Consider the following 19,994-nt stretch of genomic DNA (forward strand, 5'->3'; position numbering starts at 1 on the left):
CAATTCACTTTGCAGAAATAAATATCGATGTCACTAAAAAATAACATACAAGACATTCTTGAACAGCTGTTAGCTAACTTGTGCTGCTGCTGCGTAGCTGCTGTCAAGAAACTTAAGGGTCGCTTCGGGTAAAATGTTATAATAAAAAGGCGTGGCGTATGAAATCTGACATTATTACGCGTAGGAGTTAGTTTGAAATTATTTGATGGGAAATCTTTTCACGTTCACGAGCTGTAAGAAGTATTTTTGTGCATGATAAGACCCAAAGATTATATTCTATAACAGTCAAAAATAAAACTAAGAAGTCTTTATATACAAATATTTATTATAATGTACAACGTGAGATTCGTAGAGATTCTAAACAGTTGGGTTCGTTAACCTACAGAATAAATGCTTCGAGACATCGTCTCGATAACTTAACTAGCAACAATAAGCAGTCGTGAACCTTGTTGAATAAATATAATGTTATTTTGGGCGACTATAAAAATTTTTCCGAGATCCATACAGTATACGGTATGTACATATATGTTGAGCAATTTCATATCTAAAGGAATAACTAAAATCGCTCTCACTCAGTGTGGCGATAAACTTGTGGACATCATAAAATACAGTGAAAAAACTTAGGCGTGTTTTGCTCTTTAAATATATAAAAAACATTATTTACAATAATAAGTACGTAAATCTTTTATACAATATCGATTGACTTTGAAAATAAATTAACTATTATAAGTACTATTAACATTATAATTAACAGACGGGAAAGGTCGTGAACAGTTTTGATATTTTAGTTCTACGGATGTCTAGAGACTTGAGTAACCTTGACTCGTATACATTTTTTTGAGCTTTAGAATTAATCACACTTGTTATTTATCGTATGTACAGATATGAAAAACCCGTTATATAAACATTTAGCACCACCTACATTGGTTAGTTACTCTCTTAAATATATATTTTTTAATTTTACTTATAATACGAGTTTATGAAATCTAATAAATATGTTTTTTCTACATCATCATCTACACTATCAGCCAGGAGGGAAGAAACTGGTGGATTCATCGGACTCGCCTCGTTACAACCAACCTTTGGTCTCATTCGCATACTATTTAAACATCTTAGTACTAGGTAGCTTAAACATACCTTCACACGGAAGGAATTATGGCTAAAAACTCTTAAAACAGTGCCTGTTTAATATAAGAAGTCTGCGACAAAGACGTCGCATCACAAACAGAATCGGAGAACGTTAAATACTTGTAGAGATTCAACAATCAAAACATTGACAGCAGCAAACTGAATCATTCATGTAACACGTATAGACTTGAACAGTACATATCTTTAAAGTGTACTTGGCTTCCTTTTAGTTATTTTCAAACACTCCTCGGTCTATGCGTCCATATTCCTCATCACCCACTTTGTTGTATAGCGGTCACTTGAGTCCCGACCCCGATGACCGCAGTCGGTGAAGCGACACTAAACGAGGTTATGAAGACGTTCACGATCGTCACCAGGAACACGCCCAGCACCGTCATGTTGTTGATCTTGTCCGCCTTGCAGATGTCCTTCTCGTCTTTGACGTTGTACCGGCTGTTCATGATGAGACCCACGCCCACCGCGATCTGAACCAAACCAACTCATAACTAACTGCTTTGAGGTGTGCCTGTAGTGTACAAGCAGGCGTAACTCGCTTGTTGAAGCCGATTACTTTATCTCTACATTTACTCCTTTAAATTCTAATGATCTAAATTTGCTTATGTTTGTTTCTAATAAAGTTGGAGTTGAGATTAATTTCAAAAAGCGAGATTTTTTTTATTAAAAACGATAATTCCCTGTCCCTCATGATTTTGTATGTCCCAATAATACTTTTGGTCAGGACTCACCTGCAGGACTATACTGAGAGATATGAACACTAGACTGGGGTAGTAGTAGGGGTGCGTGCTGGCCGACTCGAGGACGTACCTCAGCTGGTTGGCGTTGGCAGACAGCAAGGCCAGGTCCATCATGCCCTGAGCCAGGTTCTTCTTCTGTTGGTACGTGTTCACGTCCGGGATGGAGGTCTGGGTTTACAGATTGTTATTACATTAGATACCTCAAACTTCATATTACATTTTCTCAGGCTTGCGAAACTTTCTTTAAAAATCTGAGTCGTTTCGGAGAGTTACCAAATAAATGTACTCTATTATTGTATGAGATACGAATGTCAACATTCCACAGTGCAAAATTTCACAGGACCAACTTGTATAATTCAACCGTAAGTAAGTGGTAAATATTATGTTGCTGTTCAGACATTTTAACTAAAACTTAAAACTTATCCCTTGTTCTTACCCCGGGTATCATGGGAGAGCCGGGTCTATCATCGATACCAAATCTCGGGCTCAGTCCATTGAATCCATCTGGAAAAAGAACACTTTCATATTCAATTAAGCTCAAACAAAATATAATGAAACAAATTATACTAAAATATTCAAAGAATGTCAGTTACATATGGAACAAAAAGTATTGGCCGCTATATACGAGCAGGTCCCGGACGGCGTGAACACAACAATAATGAAACTGGTGCCATCTCTAAACCATAATTAGTTAAACATGCGAGGTTGTTGACTGATTATTAACAAGTGCATATTCTATAATAAGAATCGAGTTATTTCCCGCTAAGTTTTCTTCCACACAGTGCGAGACATTCACATGCATGCATTGACGTTAGATAAAAACCAAATGACAATGACCGTCCACCAGAGACTACCTTCTTGCTTATAAATGAATTAATTTGATAAAATATTCAAATGAACTTGAATTATTTCCAAGGTCATACGAAATTAACATAATTTTTGTGGCTGGTCATGCAAAGTTGATTCTGCTTAAGACAGTTTCCTTGTTCTATTAAATTAATTTACTTCAAATAAAATATTAAAGGACTAATTAAAAGTTTAATAAAGAAGCCTGCCTCTAGACCAATTCAGACCGAATTTGTTGAATGTTGAATGTTTGGAAGGAAGATGTAGAGAATTTTGTCAGAGTAAGTGCATCGACCAACCACCGTATGGATAATCCGCCTCGTCGGCAGGCGGCCAGGGCCATTTACCGTCCGTGGCGACTCCGTCATCTCGGGTCGGATGCGTCTCGTGAGAGTGGTGTGTCTCCGCGTCCGTGTCCACGCCTGCCAAATATAGCATTTATTAGGACTTCAGAAAAATTAAAAGTTTATTGTCATGAACCAGAATGAGTCACATCTGTTGATACACACACATATACAAACCTTTCGTTCGCTTTGTCAATTACGTTACATTATTTGTAATTATAAAGTATACCTACTCGTATGACTTTAGATTCCTCTGCTTTTCATAAGTATCCTTGCGAAACAGGAGGCATCAACTACAACACTTCAGACATTCAAGAAAAGCGTATACGTTTTAAATATTATCTATATGACGATTTTAAGTTTATTTGAAAGTTCCAAGACCAGACTTAGATCTTATAGTACCATAACATGTAACATGAAATTCCTTGGATATTTTATCCGTCAGTTTAATAGACGACTTTTAGTTATCGTCGAACCAAGTTATATTTGTGTTGTTGTCATTGTAAAATATTATTCAAGAACAGCCGTCCACACTCCAGACCACATCCTACGGTCGATAAAAACTTATCTACACGTTGGTTGAGTGAACCGCTAAAATATACGACGACAATACAATGTGTTTTTCAATAAATTGTTTTATAACATATTCATTATTATCGGTGACAATTAATATGTTCATTACTTTGATTAATCTGTCGTGCGACTCCCCAGAGGTGAGGGGATTGAAAATGAAAATCGAAAGTATCTTTAGTCTCTCCTAACATTCATATTTAATCACAATAAATAGAATTCAAGTGCCTGTTTGTAATATCAAATTAATAGCTCTTCAATAAATTTATATGAAAACTTATACGATACCTACACCAGCCTACAACTTTTTTTTTAATTATTTTTGTCCGTTTGTTCTTTTTAAAATCACTAGCAACTAGACCGATTATGTAGGCTACTTTTAACCGATTTGTATATACCTAACCTATCATTTACATTTTTATTACTTTAATTCATTTAAGTTTTTCCTTAACGGCTATTGAGAGAAGTCTTAAGATCTTTACCACGTTATTCTAGTTCTTGATTATTAATATAAATGATCTTAATTTTAATCTTCATCTATAAATTTATTATGTTTTGTTAACACGATGCAATCCTTGACGGGTGAGATGTATTGAATTAACTAATATTTCTTAAACATCGCAACCGTTACTCACCTACATGAGGGTCGTATGGATTCTTGTCACCATTTTCCAGCAATCCATCGTCAATGCCAGGGTAAGGAGTGGCATCTACTGGGCGTTCATCCAAATCATCGATCTCTGGTCCTGGCAACGAGTTAATAGTAAGTTGGGTTATGGTTGTGAAGAGATCTTCATTATTTAAATATTAGTTTTCTTTTAATAAAATTTTGTTAAGAATCATTTTTTTAGGAAATGGTCACGCACATAAAGTAGTTCAGATAATCTATAATTTTACCAGCGAGAGGCGGCTTTGGCTTTTCCTTGTCTGGTTCCAGGAGAGGCTGAAGAGACGGCTGTTCAGTCTTATCTTCATTCTTGTGAGGATGACCGTTCTGAAACAGAACCGGGAATAGTTTACACAAGTTTCATAGACATTTACTTAAATCATTTTATGTTATTATTGATAGAATATTGAGTAAATTAGTTCTTTATTCCACTTTTGACAATAAAATAACCGAAATGAGCAATTTAAGAAATCATTAAGGTGTTTCATGAGGGCTGTTATAAAATTTTAAGAAAAAAAAACTCTTTTATCTTTTGAATACACTCCTAAGTTGTGTTTACTAAAGTCACCTTCGCTCACTCTTCTTATTTCTTATTACTTTTTATTTGTAGTGTTGCCATGGACACCGATCAGAATATAATGAAATTGTCACGATTGTTAAGAATCTACTAATAATAGTAAAATACATAAAAACAGTTCTTCGTGTTATGACGTGGTGAAAGAAAAATTATAGGACTAAATAATTCCAACGTGGTTCCCAAAGGAATATACGTATTATAACATATAATTATTAAATCCTTGGAATATCTATAACAAATATGTTTTTAAATCAATCCTATTGCCTTCCTATATAATTAAACCTGTTTAGTCGTTAAAGGCACTGAGCGTTATTTATATAGACATAAAATAATCTCTTCATACAAGCCACATCTATGCTTACCCCAAGTTTTTATCGTCAACCTACGAATGAAAAGTTAACAGTTTTACATGCACCAATCTACTCTCATTATAGTGTTGCCACAGTTACTTGTTGAAAAAATTGCAATCGCTCCGTATTTAGTATTAGAGTAACATAATTCTCTCAATGAGTGTATGATCCTCTTAATAATTTTGTCCGCGGGAACGAGATCGTTGATAATAAAACATGCTCGTTTATCTCATATGCAATTAGTTTAGCATCTAATTTCTGTAAACGCACAATGTCGCGAGGTTTTTCCTTATGGAATTTAAAGTGAGTCAGACAGAACAAAAACATTTTATAATCTGTGTAAGTTATCTGGTTCGTTAATCAGCATTCAGCCAATGTTGATAATTTTCTTTTTTAATGTTTGATAATGTTAGAAACTTAACGAAAATGGTTGAAGACAAATTATTTACAAAATATATCGTTCTTCAGTCTTTCTTCTCGTCTAATTTACTATATAAATGAACTATCACCTCAAGTTCAACCCTAGTCTGTGACTTCAATGACAGTAAGAGCTTTAAATGTTTACAACGTTTAGAATATATACTTATATATATACACTGGGTGATTCCCAATGGCGTGGGAGTCGTCAAATGGGGCAGCCCAGATAACCTACAAACATACTTACAACACGAGACTATCATTTTTTATGACCTCCGGGACTGCACAGCGTGATGCATTCAGGTTTCATTACTCATAATTGCTCTTTTCCGTTAAAGAACCATCAATTAACATTAATCGTACTATGTACACAATATACTGGACACTATGCTACATAACGCCAGCTATCATTAAATGAATTACAATAATAATAACTCTCTATATATTTACTTACTGTATAAAATTCAGCAAAGAAATCTCTCCGTAACATATTTTCTAAGTTATTGCACTACACAGACAGACGTTTAGATGTCAACTGATACATTTGTAGTTTGCAGTCGCTCAAGTACTTTAATAAGGTTTAGGGTCACGGTCAAATCTTTGTACCTACTTTTAGAGTAAAGCAATTAGCCCAAATACCGTAAATCTAATACACTAAAACAACGTATTAAATGAAACAAACAAATAATAATAGTTAAGCACTTGCTCGTACATCACTGTTCACTGTTCACTGACTTCATTTGATCTAAACAATGTCCTCTTATGTCATGAAAGAGTTTGAAATGACGAATCACTATTGGAATTGAATGTACTCGCTCTGAGACCTTGATTGTAAATGAGTGTTTAAGGCTTTAAATACGTTAAACAGAAACGAATCGTACATACATAATTGAAGCCTACAAATACGAGATAAAAAAAAATACCAATGTTATTAATTTATATCTACTAAAACTAGTCAGTTATTAAAGAAGAGGAATTGTTGAGGTGATTACCCAAACTCTTTGATAAAAGTTATTCATGAATAAATTATGCGTACATTAATCACCAGAGATGAGTTGAAAATAGCGCTAATTATTACTAAACTAACACTCCTTCCTTGCCAACATTCACATCTGTATAGTTTCTAAGAACATCTTATGTACTTGTTGAGCATACCGTTTGGCAAGTCAAGTATTTGAATTCAAGGAATTTTTCCTTTCAGTACTTCATATAAGCTCATTTCCTACAAACACATTGTTTGAACGATTTGAAAATAATTTTAAATTTCACAAACTTTCGGTCTGTTAGAGGAATAAACTCAGACCAACTTCATTGTGTCATGTATCTTAGTTTTTAAAGATATAATTGTAAAAGTTGGTAAGTTTGCTAGGTTCCTAACGCATTAATTAACTATAGAGCTAACTACGAGGGTCCACGGTAGATACAAATAAACTTAAAGTATATATTGGCATGTCTTCAATCTGATTTCTTAAGTTTATTGACATAACACCAAGACATATATATTCTTCTATTAATCTCTGTTTTTCCCGGTGGGTTTTACTGGGACTTTCAATTAGTTAATCGTAGAGCAACATAAGATATTATCTGTGATGTGTTGCGCCATATATGTAGGTTCTGTTAAACATACTTTGAATTTATTTGTTACACTAAACGCAATACCGAATCAATATCATATTATCTATATTAAAATTAGTTGATAAGTTTTAAAATACAGCAAATATGTGGCTATTTAGACGGGCGGAGCCGGGATGCAAAGCTAATAAATGAAAGGAATTTTCATCACAAGCAGAAACTTCTAAATCTTATTAAACCTATTTCATAATAATTGTTCACACTTCCAAGTAATGTACAACGCACTAAGTTCAATGTCAGAATTCGGCAATCAGGTGCGTGGGCGAGACAGGTTGATGACCCGAGATGACGCTCGACGTGTTAACATTACAGCCTCATTGCCAAAATATATAAAACAGAATTTTCTGGAATCATTTGAAAAAAAAATAGGATACAACATCTTTTCCTTTATCGCAAACTATCTCAGAACTCCCTTAAATAATTTAAGAACGGAAATTACCTGCAAAAATTTGTTTAAATAATGTACACAGATTTTCCGAAATGTGTACGTGTGTTTTAGCATTCACAAGCATCATAATAATATTTTGACTGATAGCTGAATCATTTATATATGATGACGTTCTCATATTAAACCGATTTTTAGATTTGTTAGGAAAACATTTTTATTATACAACTGTCGGAAAAATATAGTCTTTGATCAAACCTATTGCAAAATACGATCGAAAAATCGATCGCCTTTTGTTATATATTGGTATGGTCAATGCAAATTCTTATATTTGTCTCTGTGGGTCCGTCGATATTAATAAAGGCCACGACAGTTGTCAAGTGGGGATTCACTGACAGGAAAATGACACAGTCACAATGATAACCCAAAATGTACCGGGATGACGGACAAAAATATTTAACATATAAATTGTCATACATCTAATAATAACAGATAGTATTGTAATCCTTAAATAATATAAATGTTCTGACAGTTTGTTTGCAGCAAGTTTTTGTTTTAATTTTACCCGTATTTTATCATTAAAATGGTATTCATGCGTAAGGACGAGACGGGGAACTATTTAATAACGCAATAGTTTTTTTTATCAATTGTATCTAAAATAATATCATGGTATGATTGTTATTTGCGTTACAAGTTTTCCTGTAATTTAGGAACAAGCTTCTTTTCAGTTCTTCAGTGAGGTCCACCGTTAAGAATAAACTTAATATTTGTTAGGACCGTTCGATTCTGAAGAAACAGTCATTAATTGTTCTCTTTTCTTTACCACTTTGTTGAAACTATTCACGAAATCTCAATTTTGTAAAAAATGTCTTTACGTTCATATATGTATTTGGTAATAATTTTAAATTACTCCATCTTCTGTCTCGTTTTGTCAATAAAGTTGAAATAAACCAGATTTTTTTTCACAATGCATAAATATCAACATTCCTAATCTACACGCAGTTTCTCGAACACATTCTGCCATTAAATGATGAAAAAATTATGAATAGTAATGGCGACTTTCTCGAGAATTAAAGAGATCGGATAGTTGCACGGACTGAATTAAAATAATTACACGATAAACTTAAATACGAATACTTATTACAATGATTTAAATCATTATAACAAATTGTATTTACAAATGTAGTTTTCAATACTTTAAAAATTAACGTCACTACGATAAATTTATTCACCTATAAATTGTGATACGAAGCCAACAGGACAATGTTATTTAGATCATTAAAAAATTAAAATAAAAGAAACGGTGTCTTCACTGACTGTTAGTTAGTATATTAATTACGTTATTTAATTTTAATGGTGTCTTATCAATCAAAGCGCTATCCAAATATATTTTTTTTTTGACAACTTTAGCATAAAAAACGTTGTTCCGTGAAACTAAAATTCCATAGCTATGGCATAGGAAGTATGTATATATAAAATATATTTAAATAACAGTAATAAAATATAGTTTTATTATTTGTCTGTAATCAGTATCACTCGTACACTGAGTGCAAGAAGTTAAAGTGTACCAAATGTACTCAAAGAAAATAGGTTCATTATGAATGTTTGTAGGTCAGTTTGGGGTTAATCATAATGTTTATTTTATTTTGCATTATAATAGATTTAATTTATGTTATCTCATTATTGTTTATTTATATTAATAAATTTATTGTTATTCAATCACCACTCTGACAGTGTTGGTTGGAAAAAATTTAAGTTTGTCAATTGTATTGATTTAATTATATATATATTTTTTTTTACAATAATTCTTGATTAGTTTGATACAAAACATGCAAAGGTACGAGGTTTCTGAAGATAGAAACGTACGCACATTTCTGAATAGTCGTGTCCGGATCGCTTATAAGGATAAAGGAGCTGTTATAAATGAAAAGTTATTTGTGTGTCAGTATTGGTTAATGAAAACGAGCTTACAGCTTCCTTGTCGTGATGTTTTTCATTGGCTATAAGATGTACATCTGGCTTCACATGCCCTGCCTGCCCTCGGGGCGAGGCGGGAGTCCCAAACACCATCTCTACATCATTCAGATCTATAGCCTTAAAATCCTTGTGCGAATCCTTAGGAGATGAACCGTCACTGACCATATTAATTTCGGTCGACATTATAACAACACAGTCCTTCTATTTACACGTCAAGTTGAAGTGACAAGTGACTTTATTCTTTTCGTTCTTATATTATATAAACGAGAAGTATTATTTATTTTGCAACACGTGCGGTTCGCGTCATGGGTATGCCGATACTGACTGGTTTATGTTCTACGGACTTAATGACTTGATCTCTAAAAATACCGGAGTTGGCGCGGACTGTAACGACACGAAGCCGACCCGACACGACACGCAGACGTACACAGACCGACCCACTATATTTTGAATGTCACGCGCTTACATCTACCACAAACAAATAACAAACCAGTCTAGTTAAATAAAAGCCTTCTAACAATATCTAAGATTTTCACGATTATTCATTTCTATAAAACTAATATTTTCGGATGCACTACGTATTTTTATTATTTTAAACTGCATACTCCTGACGTATCGGTTACTTCACGGCAACCGTGATCACGGGCAGGCGAGATGAAAATGTCTGTCGGTTGATCTTGTTATTTGTCATCTAAAAATGTGATAGTACATTCGGAAATATAATTTTTATTTAAAAGCCTTCTACTTAGTTCTATTTCTAAAATTAAATATATGTAAAATGTCTAGAATACATACACAACTAATAATGCATTGTTTGTAGAAGTCTTTTTACCTTGTTTATACACGATATGACTAACTAACTGTAAAATGAAGGTAAGTGAGTTTTTAGTGAACCATATTTAATTATTATTGTTATACAGTTGGCATGTCTGATGTCGTACACTCTACACACACACCTGACACCGCGGGAAAACCTGTGACGTTTCGGAATAACTTGGAATAACGAATACAGGCCAATACAGACGATTTAAGTATGTTTTATAGTAGACTATTTATTTTGTAAATAAATTATGACTGTAATTTATATTAAAAAAAATGTGTGTCGCTTGTTTATTTCATTGCGGTCAGCTATGTGTAAGCTATTTCAACAGGAGCTGCCCGTTTGAATTGAGTTTTGGAAAGTTTATCCAGTTCCGAAGTGTATACGGTACAAAATTTTAAAATATAATACTATGATTTTTCTACAAAAGTCTTTTTAACATTTACATATTCTAAGACTCTTCTAAACTTCTGTCACTCGTCGTCAATACTCTTGTAAATGTGGGTTTGCGTTTACCTAGTCATAATTTCCTGAAGATATGAGGTCAAGACGAATCACCAACCGAAAGTTTAATTACTCAAAGGTGTACAGGTCCAGGGTAAAACCGCAATAAACGTCATTCAAATAACAAATATTTCACACTACGTCGAACCATTGCTATATAAATGTTGAGAATATTTTAGCTCATTTCAAAAGCTTTTTTTTCAATAAACTTAGCAGTGTAGGTCCTCATAATGACTTTATAAAAATATTCTTAGAAAATAACAAACGTTATCGTTCTCTCGTTCTTCTTCCTGTAAGGTCTTTTTACGATTAGTCCAGTAGAGGTTCAATATTCAGCTCGAAATAGGATTTCCTATAAAACCATAATTATTCCTTAACTCTTGTTATTTTGTAAATTGTTTTTAATTTTTTAGCATTATAATTTCTTATATATATAATATTTCTGTTAATTAATGTTCGCTGTGCAATTTGCCCATTTTGTGTCATTAAAAACCTCGCGTGTGAACTGTTTTTGTTGTGTTGTAAGACCGATTAACAAATAAGTGGTTATTGGTAGCTACTTATTATATTTATATTTATTTCTACTGTAATTAAATTCAAACTAAATGTTTGATCTAATCGTAAGGAACTCCTTAAATAACTATTTACGGTCAGAAAAAGCCTTTCCGTTCTTTCATTATAAGTTTTATATATTAACAGGCTATGGATTAAATATCTCATGAACTTTGAACGAATTTCTTTGTCTTCTCGACAAAGTCTTGACTCATTGAGATAGACTCAGGTTCGTTAACTTCTAGTTTCTTTTTGTTGAGGAACCAGGGTATCCTCGCTTGCCAAAAAAATATTATATTGTCTATGTCTTCATTTAATCAAAAATGGAAAGTTAAAATAATTACACAAAACATAAAAGCGCCTACAATTTTTTTGATCTACGATTTTACATATTTATATTTTTGCTCATAGTTTCTTTTCCTAAGGATAGAGTAATTATAATATTTTTCCGCTTACCTAATACATTTCAAATTAAATTTAGCTTTTACTTGTTGTTTATGAAAATTTTTGAAGTATCATTAATTACCTATGTGTTCACCGACAAAATGAGAAATTACCGAATCAAATTTTCAACAAATACCGTCTAAAAACCTATAAAATGAATAGTGTTACTTAAAGTAGTTCCAGATGTGTTGAGCGTCTGTGCGTGTGCGAGTCTGCGAGTGTATACGTTGTAACGTATTAATAATATAAATACTTCAATAAAATCAATTTCTATCTAATCACTTATCATTGGTATAATTACTTACACAAAGCACCAGTGTTTTTTTCTGTTTTTTGCATAATCCAAGCTAGCATCGTATATCGCGCACCACACACGAAGCCTTTCCCGTTTCAATTCAATAACCTACGTTAATACTATGAGCGAAGATTTGAATGCAAACCGTTAACGCTCCGCGCGCAGTGACGATGGAAACTTAGACTAAGGATACTGTTTTTAACCAAATGTAATAATATATTTTATTAAGCATATTTTTATACAAAGGCTTCAATAATGATAACCGTCTCTTTCAACTTTATACTCAGAATCTGAATACCCAACCAAAGGCCATGTATATAGTGTCAAAGCAAATTGACATATATAAATAAATATATTTTTCCAACTCATACCATTGATAGTTTTTGTGTATAATTAATAAAACAAATAACTTAAATATTTTCCAGCTAAACAATAATAATTCCAAGTATATTTAATTATTAGTCAGTAGGTGTGTTCGCGGTAACATTTCTCCCTAATGTGTTATCGCTGTAACCGCTCTATCGGAGTTGGCGAGGCAGTTCAGTTTGAGCTGATATAACGCGGCGAGAGCACCGCTCGTCTTGACACACTACATTATCGATATCATCAAAATGGGTTGCGGTGAATTCCTGGTCAAATACGTGCTATTCTTTGCCAATCTCTTCTTTGCGGTGAGTAAAGAACACATCATAATCACCTATTGGGATACCCGTTCATTGTATTTCTTAAACATTTTATCAAACACTCATGGCGCGGCCGTCATAAAGAAATACATATCTGCACTTCAAAATATACATACAACTCCTAAAATACAGTTTTATTACATTAATAAGCATAGTCATTAGAGAGGACAGTAAATTCGTAAACAATTTTAATCACCAAGAACGTGATGTTAGATGAAAATTTAAGGATCGTTGAGTTTTAAACAAAATAGTTAACAAGCATTCGCTTTAAAGATATAATAACTTTTTTATTAATATTTATTTTTATCTATCTCCTATACATTATAATTTATTTATCTTTAATCACATTTACGTAATTTATGAATTTCGTGTTACAATCTTAATTCCTAATCAAAACACATGTTGAGTGTGTTATGTGTAGTCCTGTACGCAGTATATGGGATTATTATTATAATGAATCTAAAATGAAATAATCCTTTTCGGATTCGGATATTTTAGACATTCACATCTCGTCTGCCCGTGATCACGGTTTCTGAAAAGTAACCGTAACGTCGGGAGTATGTAGTTTTTAAAATAATAAAATAAGCGTAGTATGATACGAAAAATATTATTTTCATTTAAACGAATACTCGCGAAAGGATTAAATCTCAATATATAATTAAAATTTTTAAGGCAAACTAAGTACAACATTATCGGTGCAGATTTTAAAATAACAAATCGATTCGGTCGTCCGTCGCACCTCCGCGATACCTGATAAGATAGTGCTCGGTACAAACATATAGGTATCTTTTTAGGACACGTGATAATCCGACACCGGATGATACACAATAAAAACATACATTTAATACATTAAATCTCGAATTAACTCGCAATTACTTAACAAACACATATCTACATATTTTAATTTATCTTCTTACTTCCAGAACACATTCTACTAAAGTTCTGTTGAATAAAATCTATATTTAATATACCTTAATGTTTTTATTACATAAGCCAAAGTAATTCTAGACTTCAAATTGAATGTACTTCGAACAACAGTCTTACAGAAAATTTCTAACTTTTAAAAGACTAAGAAAAGAGAAAATTATGGATGTGTCTAACGTTATGACGTGTACAGCTCGCAGGGTTAGCTCTACTTGGTCTGGGTATTGCCGTCGAGCTTCGCATCTCCAATGCCGCCGAAATTCTGGACAAGTCCCCGATATTCCAGCTCACCCCCATCGGGGCCATGGTCATCGGCTCCATCATATTCCTCGTGGCCTTCTTCGGCTGCTGCGGCGCCATTCGGGAAAGCAATTGCATGCTCATTGTGGTAAGCTTCCAAAGCTCTTTCTACAGAGACTCTGATGTTATCTAGGCTATATTTGTTTTTTAATATGACTATCAGTCAAATATGCTCAGGGAGTCATACATCTACATTTCAGTACTCTATATTCATGATTATGCTGATGATCCTCAAAGTGACGCTGGCTACCTTGATCTTCGTTAAACAAGACGAGCTTCTGACCAACATCCCTGTCTGGCTGAACGAAACCTTCACCAGAGATCAGATCGCCTTCCAAGGAATAGAGAAATCCGTAAGTATACACTACACTACTACCTCATAATACTTACTCCATCATACATTTAATGTTCATATACAGTGTGAAAGGTGCCTCTTTTTATATATATGGCAAAATTATGTTTGACAATTGAAAAGGTGCAAACAATAGCATCATCGTTATTCCTTGGAATATTTATTTATGTCATAAGTAGTAGATTAGATAGTATATCGTGGCTTTCGCAGATAGCATATATTAAATGTCTTATTTAAAAATGCGATGATTGTTATGAAGCTGATTTGAATGAAACAGCTCGATAAGGATATTAACATTAGTCTTTGGAGGGGAACTTGTAAGCTTTGTCTTTTAATAACTAATACCTATGAAAAAATTACGAGTAATGATTCGAGTCGCTAATAAAATTAAGATAAGATCTTGAAGCTTCTTTGTCATTTTACAAAATCTGTAAATAAAAATTTACTATTATTCCAAAAGTCATTTAATGGAGTTTCGGACTTAAAAGTGATATCTTCATGACCAGTCTCAGCAGGAACGAAATTCTTAGTAGGTATCTAGTCACTGCCTGTCTCATTCATGAATCACTATTTATATCGATAGCGTAGTTTAATAATCACATTTAAGATTGTCAAAATGTATGTGCAAAAAGACAATAATTCAAAGAATAGATCAATAGATAGTTATAACATCAATCACAGATAGATAGACCAGTATCGTCCGTCGATGAAGTCACCCCGCGTTACAATAACTATTGAGAAGAATACATAGAGTTCATCGTTAGCTTTAAAATCTGGAGTATTGTGGAACATTAAGTTGTTTTTATTATGTGAAGAGGAAATTAATAACCTGAATCTTGTTGTATATCTACAGTTCTCATGTTGCGGCCCTGCCGGCGCGTTGTCCTACGGCTTGGCCCCCTTGCCAGCTACCTGCTGCGCCAACACCCCCTGTACTCTGATCAACGCTTACAGCGGCTGCGGAGATATAGTCACCGAGTTCTTCGAAACTTTCGGACTCGCCATCGGATCAGTGGCGATTGTGGTCGGAGCTATTGAGGTATATCACACACGCATACTTGATATACGTTAAAATCAATGAACTCTTAATAACTTAACTTAAAGTTGGAAATGAAATTCGTGAATAACTGTACAGAAGTATTTAATGATGCTTTGCTTGTATATTTTACAGCTCGTAGCCGTCGTGTTTTCGCTCTGCCTGGCGAACCACGCCCGCAACAAAAACAGAAGAAGCCGCTATTAACATTGGAAACACATAGATTTAAGTTTTACAATACATTAATTGTTTACAATGTACCTCCTTAGTTGCTAAGCAATAAATAACGTTTGTTATATCAAAGAAATATATTAATGGTTTGTCCGTCTGGGACTTTAAATACAGAATCCAATGCGATGACACTCGCATCTGAACTTCAGGTAAAGATATTATCAAGAATCTTTCATTAGTTAATAATTCCAAATACTAATTATCCAATCCTATACAATCTTTGTTTCAGCCTTATTTTAGAAATTCAAAATTAAGTTGATTATACAGAAATTCTAAATACGTTTTATAAAATGTAACGAAGTTTCTTTACATTATGCACCAAACAGTAAGGTAAAAAAAGTTAGGATCTACGATAATTTCCTCGTCTATGATTTTAATAAAACCCTTTTGTCAATTTAGATATAGGCGTCATAAAGGGGTTGAAGTTGTAGCTCGGGCTCGCGCTAACGGCTGATTCATCAGCTAAATAACTTCAGTGATTCGTATGATATAAAATCCCAGAGGATATTTGTGCGTCGGCCTCCAGACCAGACATATTTACGTATTCGCAAATTTTAAAGCGCATTGTGATGATAGAGCTTACGGTTCCTTGGGATTCCAACATCCCCAAAGACCATACCATCAAGTTCAACAAATATTACGAGCTAACTAACAAACTCACTAAGAATAGGTTCGTGGTAAATTTGTAAGCGACAGAGGTGGGAGAGAAAGATATAATAGCTAAATCTCTCTACAGCCTACTTGAAGATTTGGGCCTGTCCAGAACTTACACTAATTCTTTCTAAGAACGTACTTCGAAGGCGGCTCCAGTAGGTTCGTTTCAAATTTGGTTAGGTAGAGAGAGAAGCTTGAACGGTGGAGGTGAGCGATTAACGTGCGTTAGTAAGGGATGCCTATCCCTTAAACCTATATTTGGGTCGCAAGTACCGGGCACTGTTAAAGCTCCTCTCCCTGCAACGCGATGGACCCGGCACCCGCACGGTGAATCCATTGAATGCTAAGAAGTTTCGACTCGTGTTGTGTTAAATACAACAATACATATACTAATTTCTTTGTTTAATTCAACCCAAACTACTATTGACAAAGGTAATAGGTACTTATCAGAGGTGGTAAGCTCTGATGGTTACAGTGGCAAACTCATAAATGGTCTGCCAGCGAAAATCAGGAGAGTGGAAGTAATAAATTGGATATTTTTCAGATACGACTTCGTTCGAAGTAGATAATAAAAGTATTAGTAACAATCATAGCGCCTGATTGAAAATAAATGTAAAATCACAAGTTTTATTCTTTGATATCTTTTTTTTACATCATAATTTAAACGAACACATAATTCCTACGATACTCACGACCAGAACTAGGTACTTGAATACTTGGCATTCATCTTCAACTTCGGATGTTTTATTATATTTATCTCAAAGCTATTCATTGTGGAAAATATACCGTCAAGTATTTTCTAATGAATAGTTGATCGGTAATCGATGCTAACTATAAACTATGATAACATATCTTCAATTTATATTTTAAATTATAATATTAATCATCGTCACTTTGTTTATCATAAAACCACTTTCGATACTTTAAAAACAGCCATTAAGTGTACAATATGCTGAAACAATCACAAGAACTGATAATTAACAAACAAATATAGCAAGGACTATATAAAAAAAGCTCAGAATGAAATCAAATCTAGACAACATTCTCAAAGGTAGATAAACATTAAAAATTAAAATCTTACGAACTTCATAAAATTCATAATGTTATTAATTGTCGTAAAGCTACAAAGGCATGTCAAATAATTTTTCATGTAAACAGGTCTCCATTAAGATTCAGATTATTCAATACCGAAGGAAACCTAGACGCCGTGACATAAATAAAATTCTAATGACTATACTTAATCTCTGAGAATATAAAGTTAAAGCCAATAACACAAAAAATAACGCAATAATGGACAGAGACAGTTTTACAAAACAAGGAAATGAAAAATACTATGTTTCCTTTCTTTGTTAACTTACTATAAATTATAAAAATATAGTCTAACAGAAGAGATAGTATACAGAAATAATAAGTAGGTAGTATAAAGAAAAAAAATTTATTAAATCGATGTACCTAAATAGTACAGGTATCATAAAAGCAAAAGATCAATTGTTTTATAATCGAGTTATTAATTAATTACAAATTGCATTTTAATGCCTTTAGGCAATAGATATCAAAAAGAAAAATATTTGAAATAAATTAGAGGGTAAAGGAGTTTTCTTTTTTTATATAAATAAAGCGAGGAGGATAGAATTTTAATTTTTATATAATCCACCTAGCCGTCCACTTCTGAAAATAAACCTCCTCCAAAGTGGATCAGCAGCAGTCCGTTGCCACTAATTTGAAACTCGGTCTGACAGAGAAACTATCGAACGTGAATAAGGCATCTCTTCAGGATTCTAGACAAGAACAGATTTTGAAGGCGTTGAAGGCTTTTTAATAGTCTATAAACAAAAATGGTAGAGGCTCGTTATAACCCTCAGTCTTTGAGATAATTTTCATCAGCTTACTTAATAAAATAAAAGACATCAGAATTGTACTCAAAATTATTCACAATAATACTCGAAAATAAGTTTTAGCAATGATTGGAGAAGGTTAAATGTAGGTAAAGGTCTTCAATAGCACAATATAACTTTTCTTAAAAAAAACAGTCTTGAAGTCACAGGGACGTTTATAATATCTCCAGCCAATGATATCCGTAATGGAAGCCGAATCAACGATTCGTCATACTCATATGTTCCAGCTTTGGAATTAGTCGACCATGAGACTCGTGTAAAGGATCTCGGAACAAGACAAAATTTTAATGAAGCAATGATCTGTTTAAACAGATCCAAAACGAGAGAATAAATTTTTGGTATAACCGAGATAATATCTGTTGAAAGTGTGCTGTCAATCAATAATAATTCTGCATTAAATGGTATTTATATCCGACATATTACTGGCTACGGAGCCGTGGTCTGGTGATGCAGGACCATACGCCACAGAAACAAACTAACTGGACCGCTTCCAACAACTGCATCTCTTCCACTTCTTTACTAACATTGAAAATATAGGCGTTGATGATGAGTCCCATAAATCAGCTGATTTTGTAACTATACTAAGAATACTCAATCAAGCACGAAATACACGTATGAGAAGCAATATAAGATCCTAGAGGAAATTTGTGCGTCGGCCTCCAGACCGGACATATTTTTATATTCGCGAATTTTAAAGCGCGTTGTAGTAATAGAGCTCACGGTTCCTTGGGAAACCAACAACCCCAAAGACCATGCCATCAAGGTCAAAAAGTAGTACGAGCTCGCTCACGAACTCACTAAGAATATGTTTGTTATAAATTTGTACGCGGTAGAAGTAGGAGTGAGAGGTATAACAGCCAAATCTCTCTACAACCTGCTAAAAGACTTAGGGCTGCCAAGAACTAACATCAGTTCATTCTTGGAACGTGCGTCGAAGGCAGCCCTTGCAGGTTCGTTTCATATTTGGTTAGGTAGAGAGGAGAGCTTGGAAAGTGGAGGTGAGCGTTTAACAAGCGTTAGATAGGGGCCCCTTAAACCTACACCTGGGTCGCAAGTCCCAGGCACTGTCGAAGCTCCTCTCTATGCAATGCGATGGACCCGGCACCCGCACGGTGAATACATGGTATGCCGAGAGGTTTCGTCTCATAATCAAGTAAACTTTACCTACTTCTAAGGCAACAGAAACTACCACGACTTTCTTGTAGTAAAGGAAACTTAAAAAACTTTTCGCACTAAATGGCAGAAAAATATGATTTTAAACAGATCAATTATATATTTTTAAAACCCCTTGTAGTGCAGTCAAGCCCTGCTGTCTCTTGCTGTTCTCGTTTTCTAAATAAAAAATATTAATAAATTATGAGTAATTTCTGGTTTTCTATAAATGATAACGTTCAAATTGTGCTAAATAAATAAAAGAAACGTGTTTTTCATACGATAACGTTTCATTGCAGTGAGATTCAGAAATGAATATTTTCATGATTAGCGTTTTACTGCGGGGATTCCTATAGATCCTTCTATCTTTATACTTGTATCTTTCCTGGTTTTCCCTTTGATGGCGATTCAAGAATACGAGATAATATAATATATGCATACTTATACTTTGAAAAACTTAACAGGACTCTTTGAAGATTTCAAAGTATTTAGTATACCATCGTA

At 33.7% G+C, this 19,994-nt stretch overlaps 2 protein-coding genes across 4 annotated transcripts; one reads left to right on the forward strand and one right to left on the reverse strand.

The window, feature by feature from the left end:
* Positions 1 to 305: 305 nt before the first annotated feature.
* Positions 306 to 10,054, reverse strand: LOC116770648 (ninjurin-A). Of its 3 annotated transcripts, none has more exons than XM_032662205.2 (7): positions 9,643 to 10,054; positions 4,541 to 4,637; positions 4,279 to 4,389; positions 3,029 to 3,151; positions 2,320 to 2,387; positions 1,875 to 2,051; positions 306 to 1,613 (listed from the first exon to the last, which is right to left on the reverse strand). In XM_032662205.2, exons 1-7 carry the CDS (start codon positions 9,829 to 9,831, stop codon positions 1,401 to 1,403), a joined length of 978 nt encoding a protein of 325 aa, XP_032518096.2. In that variant the 5' UTR covers positions 9,832 to 10,054; the 3' UTR covers positions 306 to 1,400. The 3 variants fall into 3 exon arrangements, with proteins under 3 accessions (XP_032518096.2, XP_032518097.2, XP_032518098.2); XM_032662206.2 differs by having other exon boundaries at positions 3,077 to 3,151; positions 9,643 to 10,053; XM_032662207.2 differs by lacking the exon at positions 9,643 to 10,054 and adding an exon at positions 6,109 to 6,521.
* Positions 10,055 to 12,775: 2,721 nt separating this feature from the next.
* On the forward strand, positions 12,776 to 15,865 carry LOC116770698 (23 kDa integral membrane protein-like). The gene is made up of 5 exons (XM_032662286.2): positions 12,776 to 12,934; positions 14,064 to 14,258; positions 14,371 to 14,523; positions 15,376 to 15,561; positions 15,694 to 15,865. The coding sequence occupies exons 1-5, from the start codon at positions 12,875 to 12,877 to the stop codon at positions 15,763 to 15,765; spliced, it is 666 nt and encodes a 221-aa protein (XP_032518177.2). The 5' UTR covers positions 12,776 to 12,874; the 3' UTR covers positions 15,766 to 15,865.
* Positions 15,866 to 19,994: the final 4,129 nt, after the last annotated feature.

Source organism: Danaus plexippus, chromosome 7 (genome assembly GCF_018135715.1).
Source record: "Danaus plexippus chromosome 7, MEX_DaPlex, whole genome shotgun sequence".
NCBI classification, from domain to species: Eukaryota; Metazoa; Arthropoda; class Insecta; order Lepidoptera; family Nymphalidae; genus Danaus; species Danaus plexippus.

Bases quoted from the DNA above. Each gene is read 5' to 3' on its own strand.
- LOC116770648 (XM_032662205.2), bottom strand. From the start codon at position 9,831: ATGTCGACCGAAATTAATATGGTCAGTGACGGTTCATCTCCTAAGGAT. The intron at 3,152-4,278 runs GTGAGTAACGGT...TATATTTGGCAG, and splicing joins TCCATACGACCCTCATGTAG to GCGTGGACACGGACGCGGAG. The intron at 2,052-2,319 runs GTAAGAACAAGG...CTGTAAACCCAG, and splicing joins GCTCTCCCATGATACCCGGG to ACCTCCATCCCGGACGTGAA.
- LOC116770698 (XM_032662286.2), top strand. From the start codon at position 12,875: ATGGGTTGCGGTGAATTCCTGGTCAAATACGTGCTATTCTTTGCCAAT. The intron at 12,935-14,063 runs GTGAGTAAAGAA...TGACGTGTACAG, and splicing joins TTGCCAATCTCTTCTTTGCG to CTCGCAGGGTTAGCTCTACT. The intron at 15,562-15,693 runs GTATATCACACA...TATATTTTACAG, and splicing joins TTGTGGTCGGAGCTATTGAG to CTCGTAGCCGTCGTGTTTTC.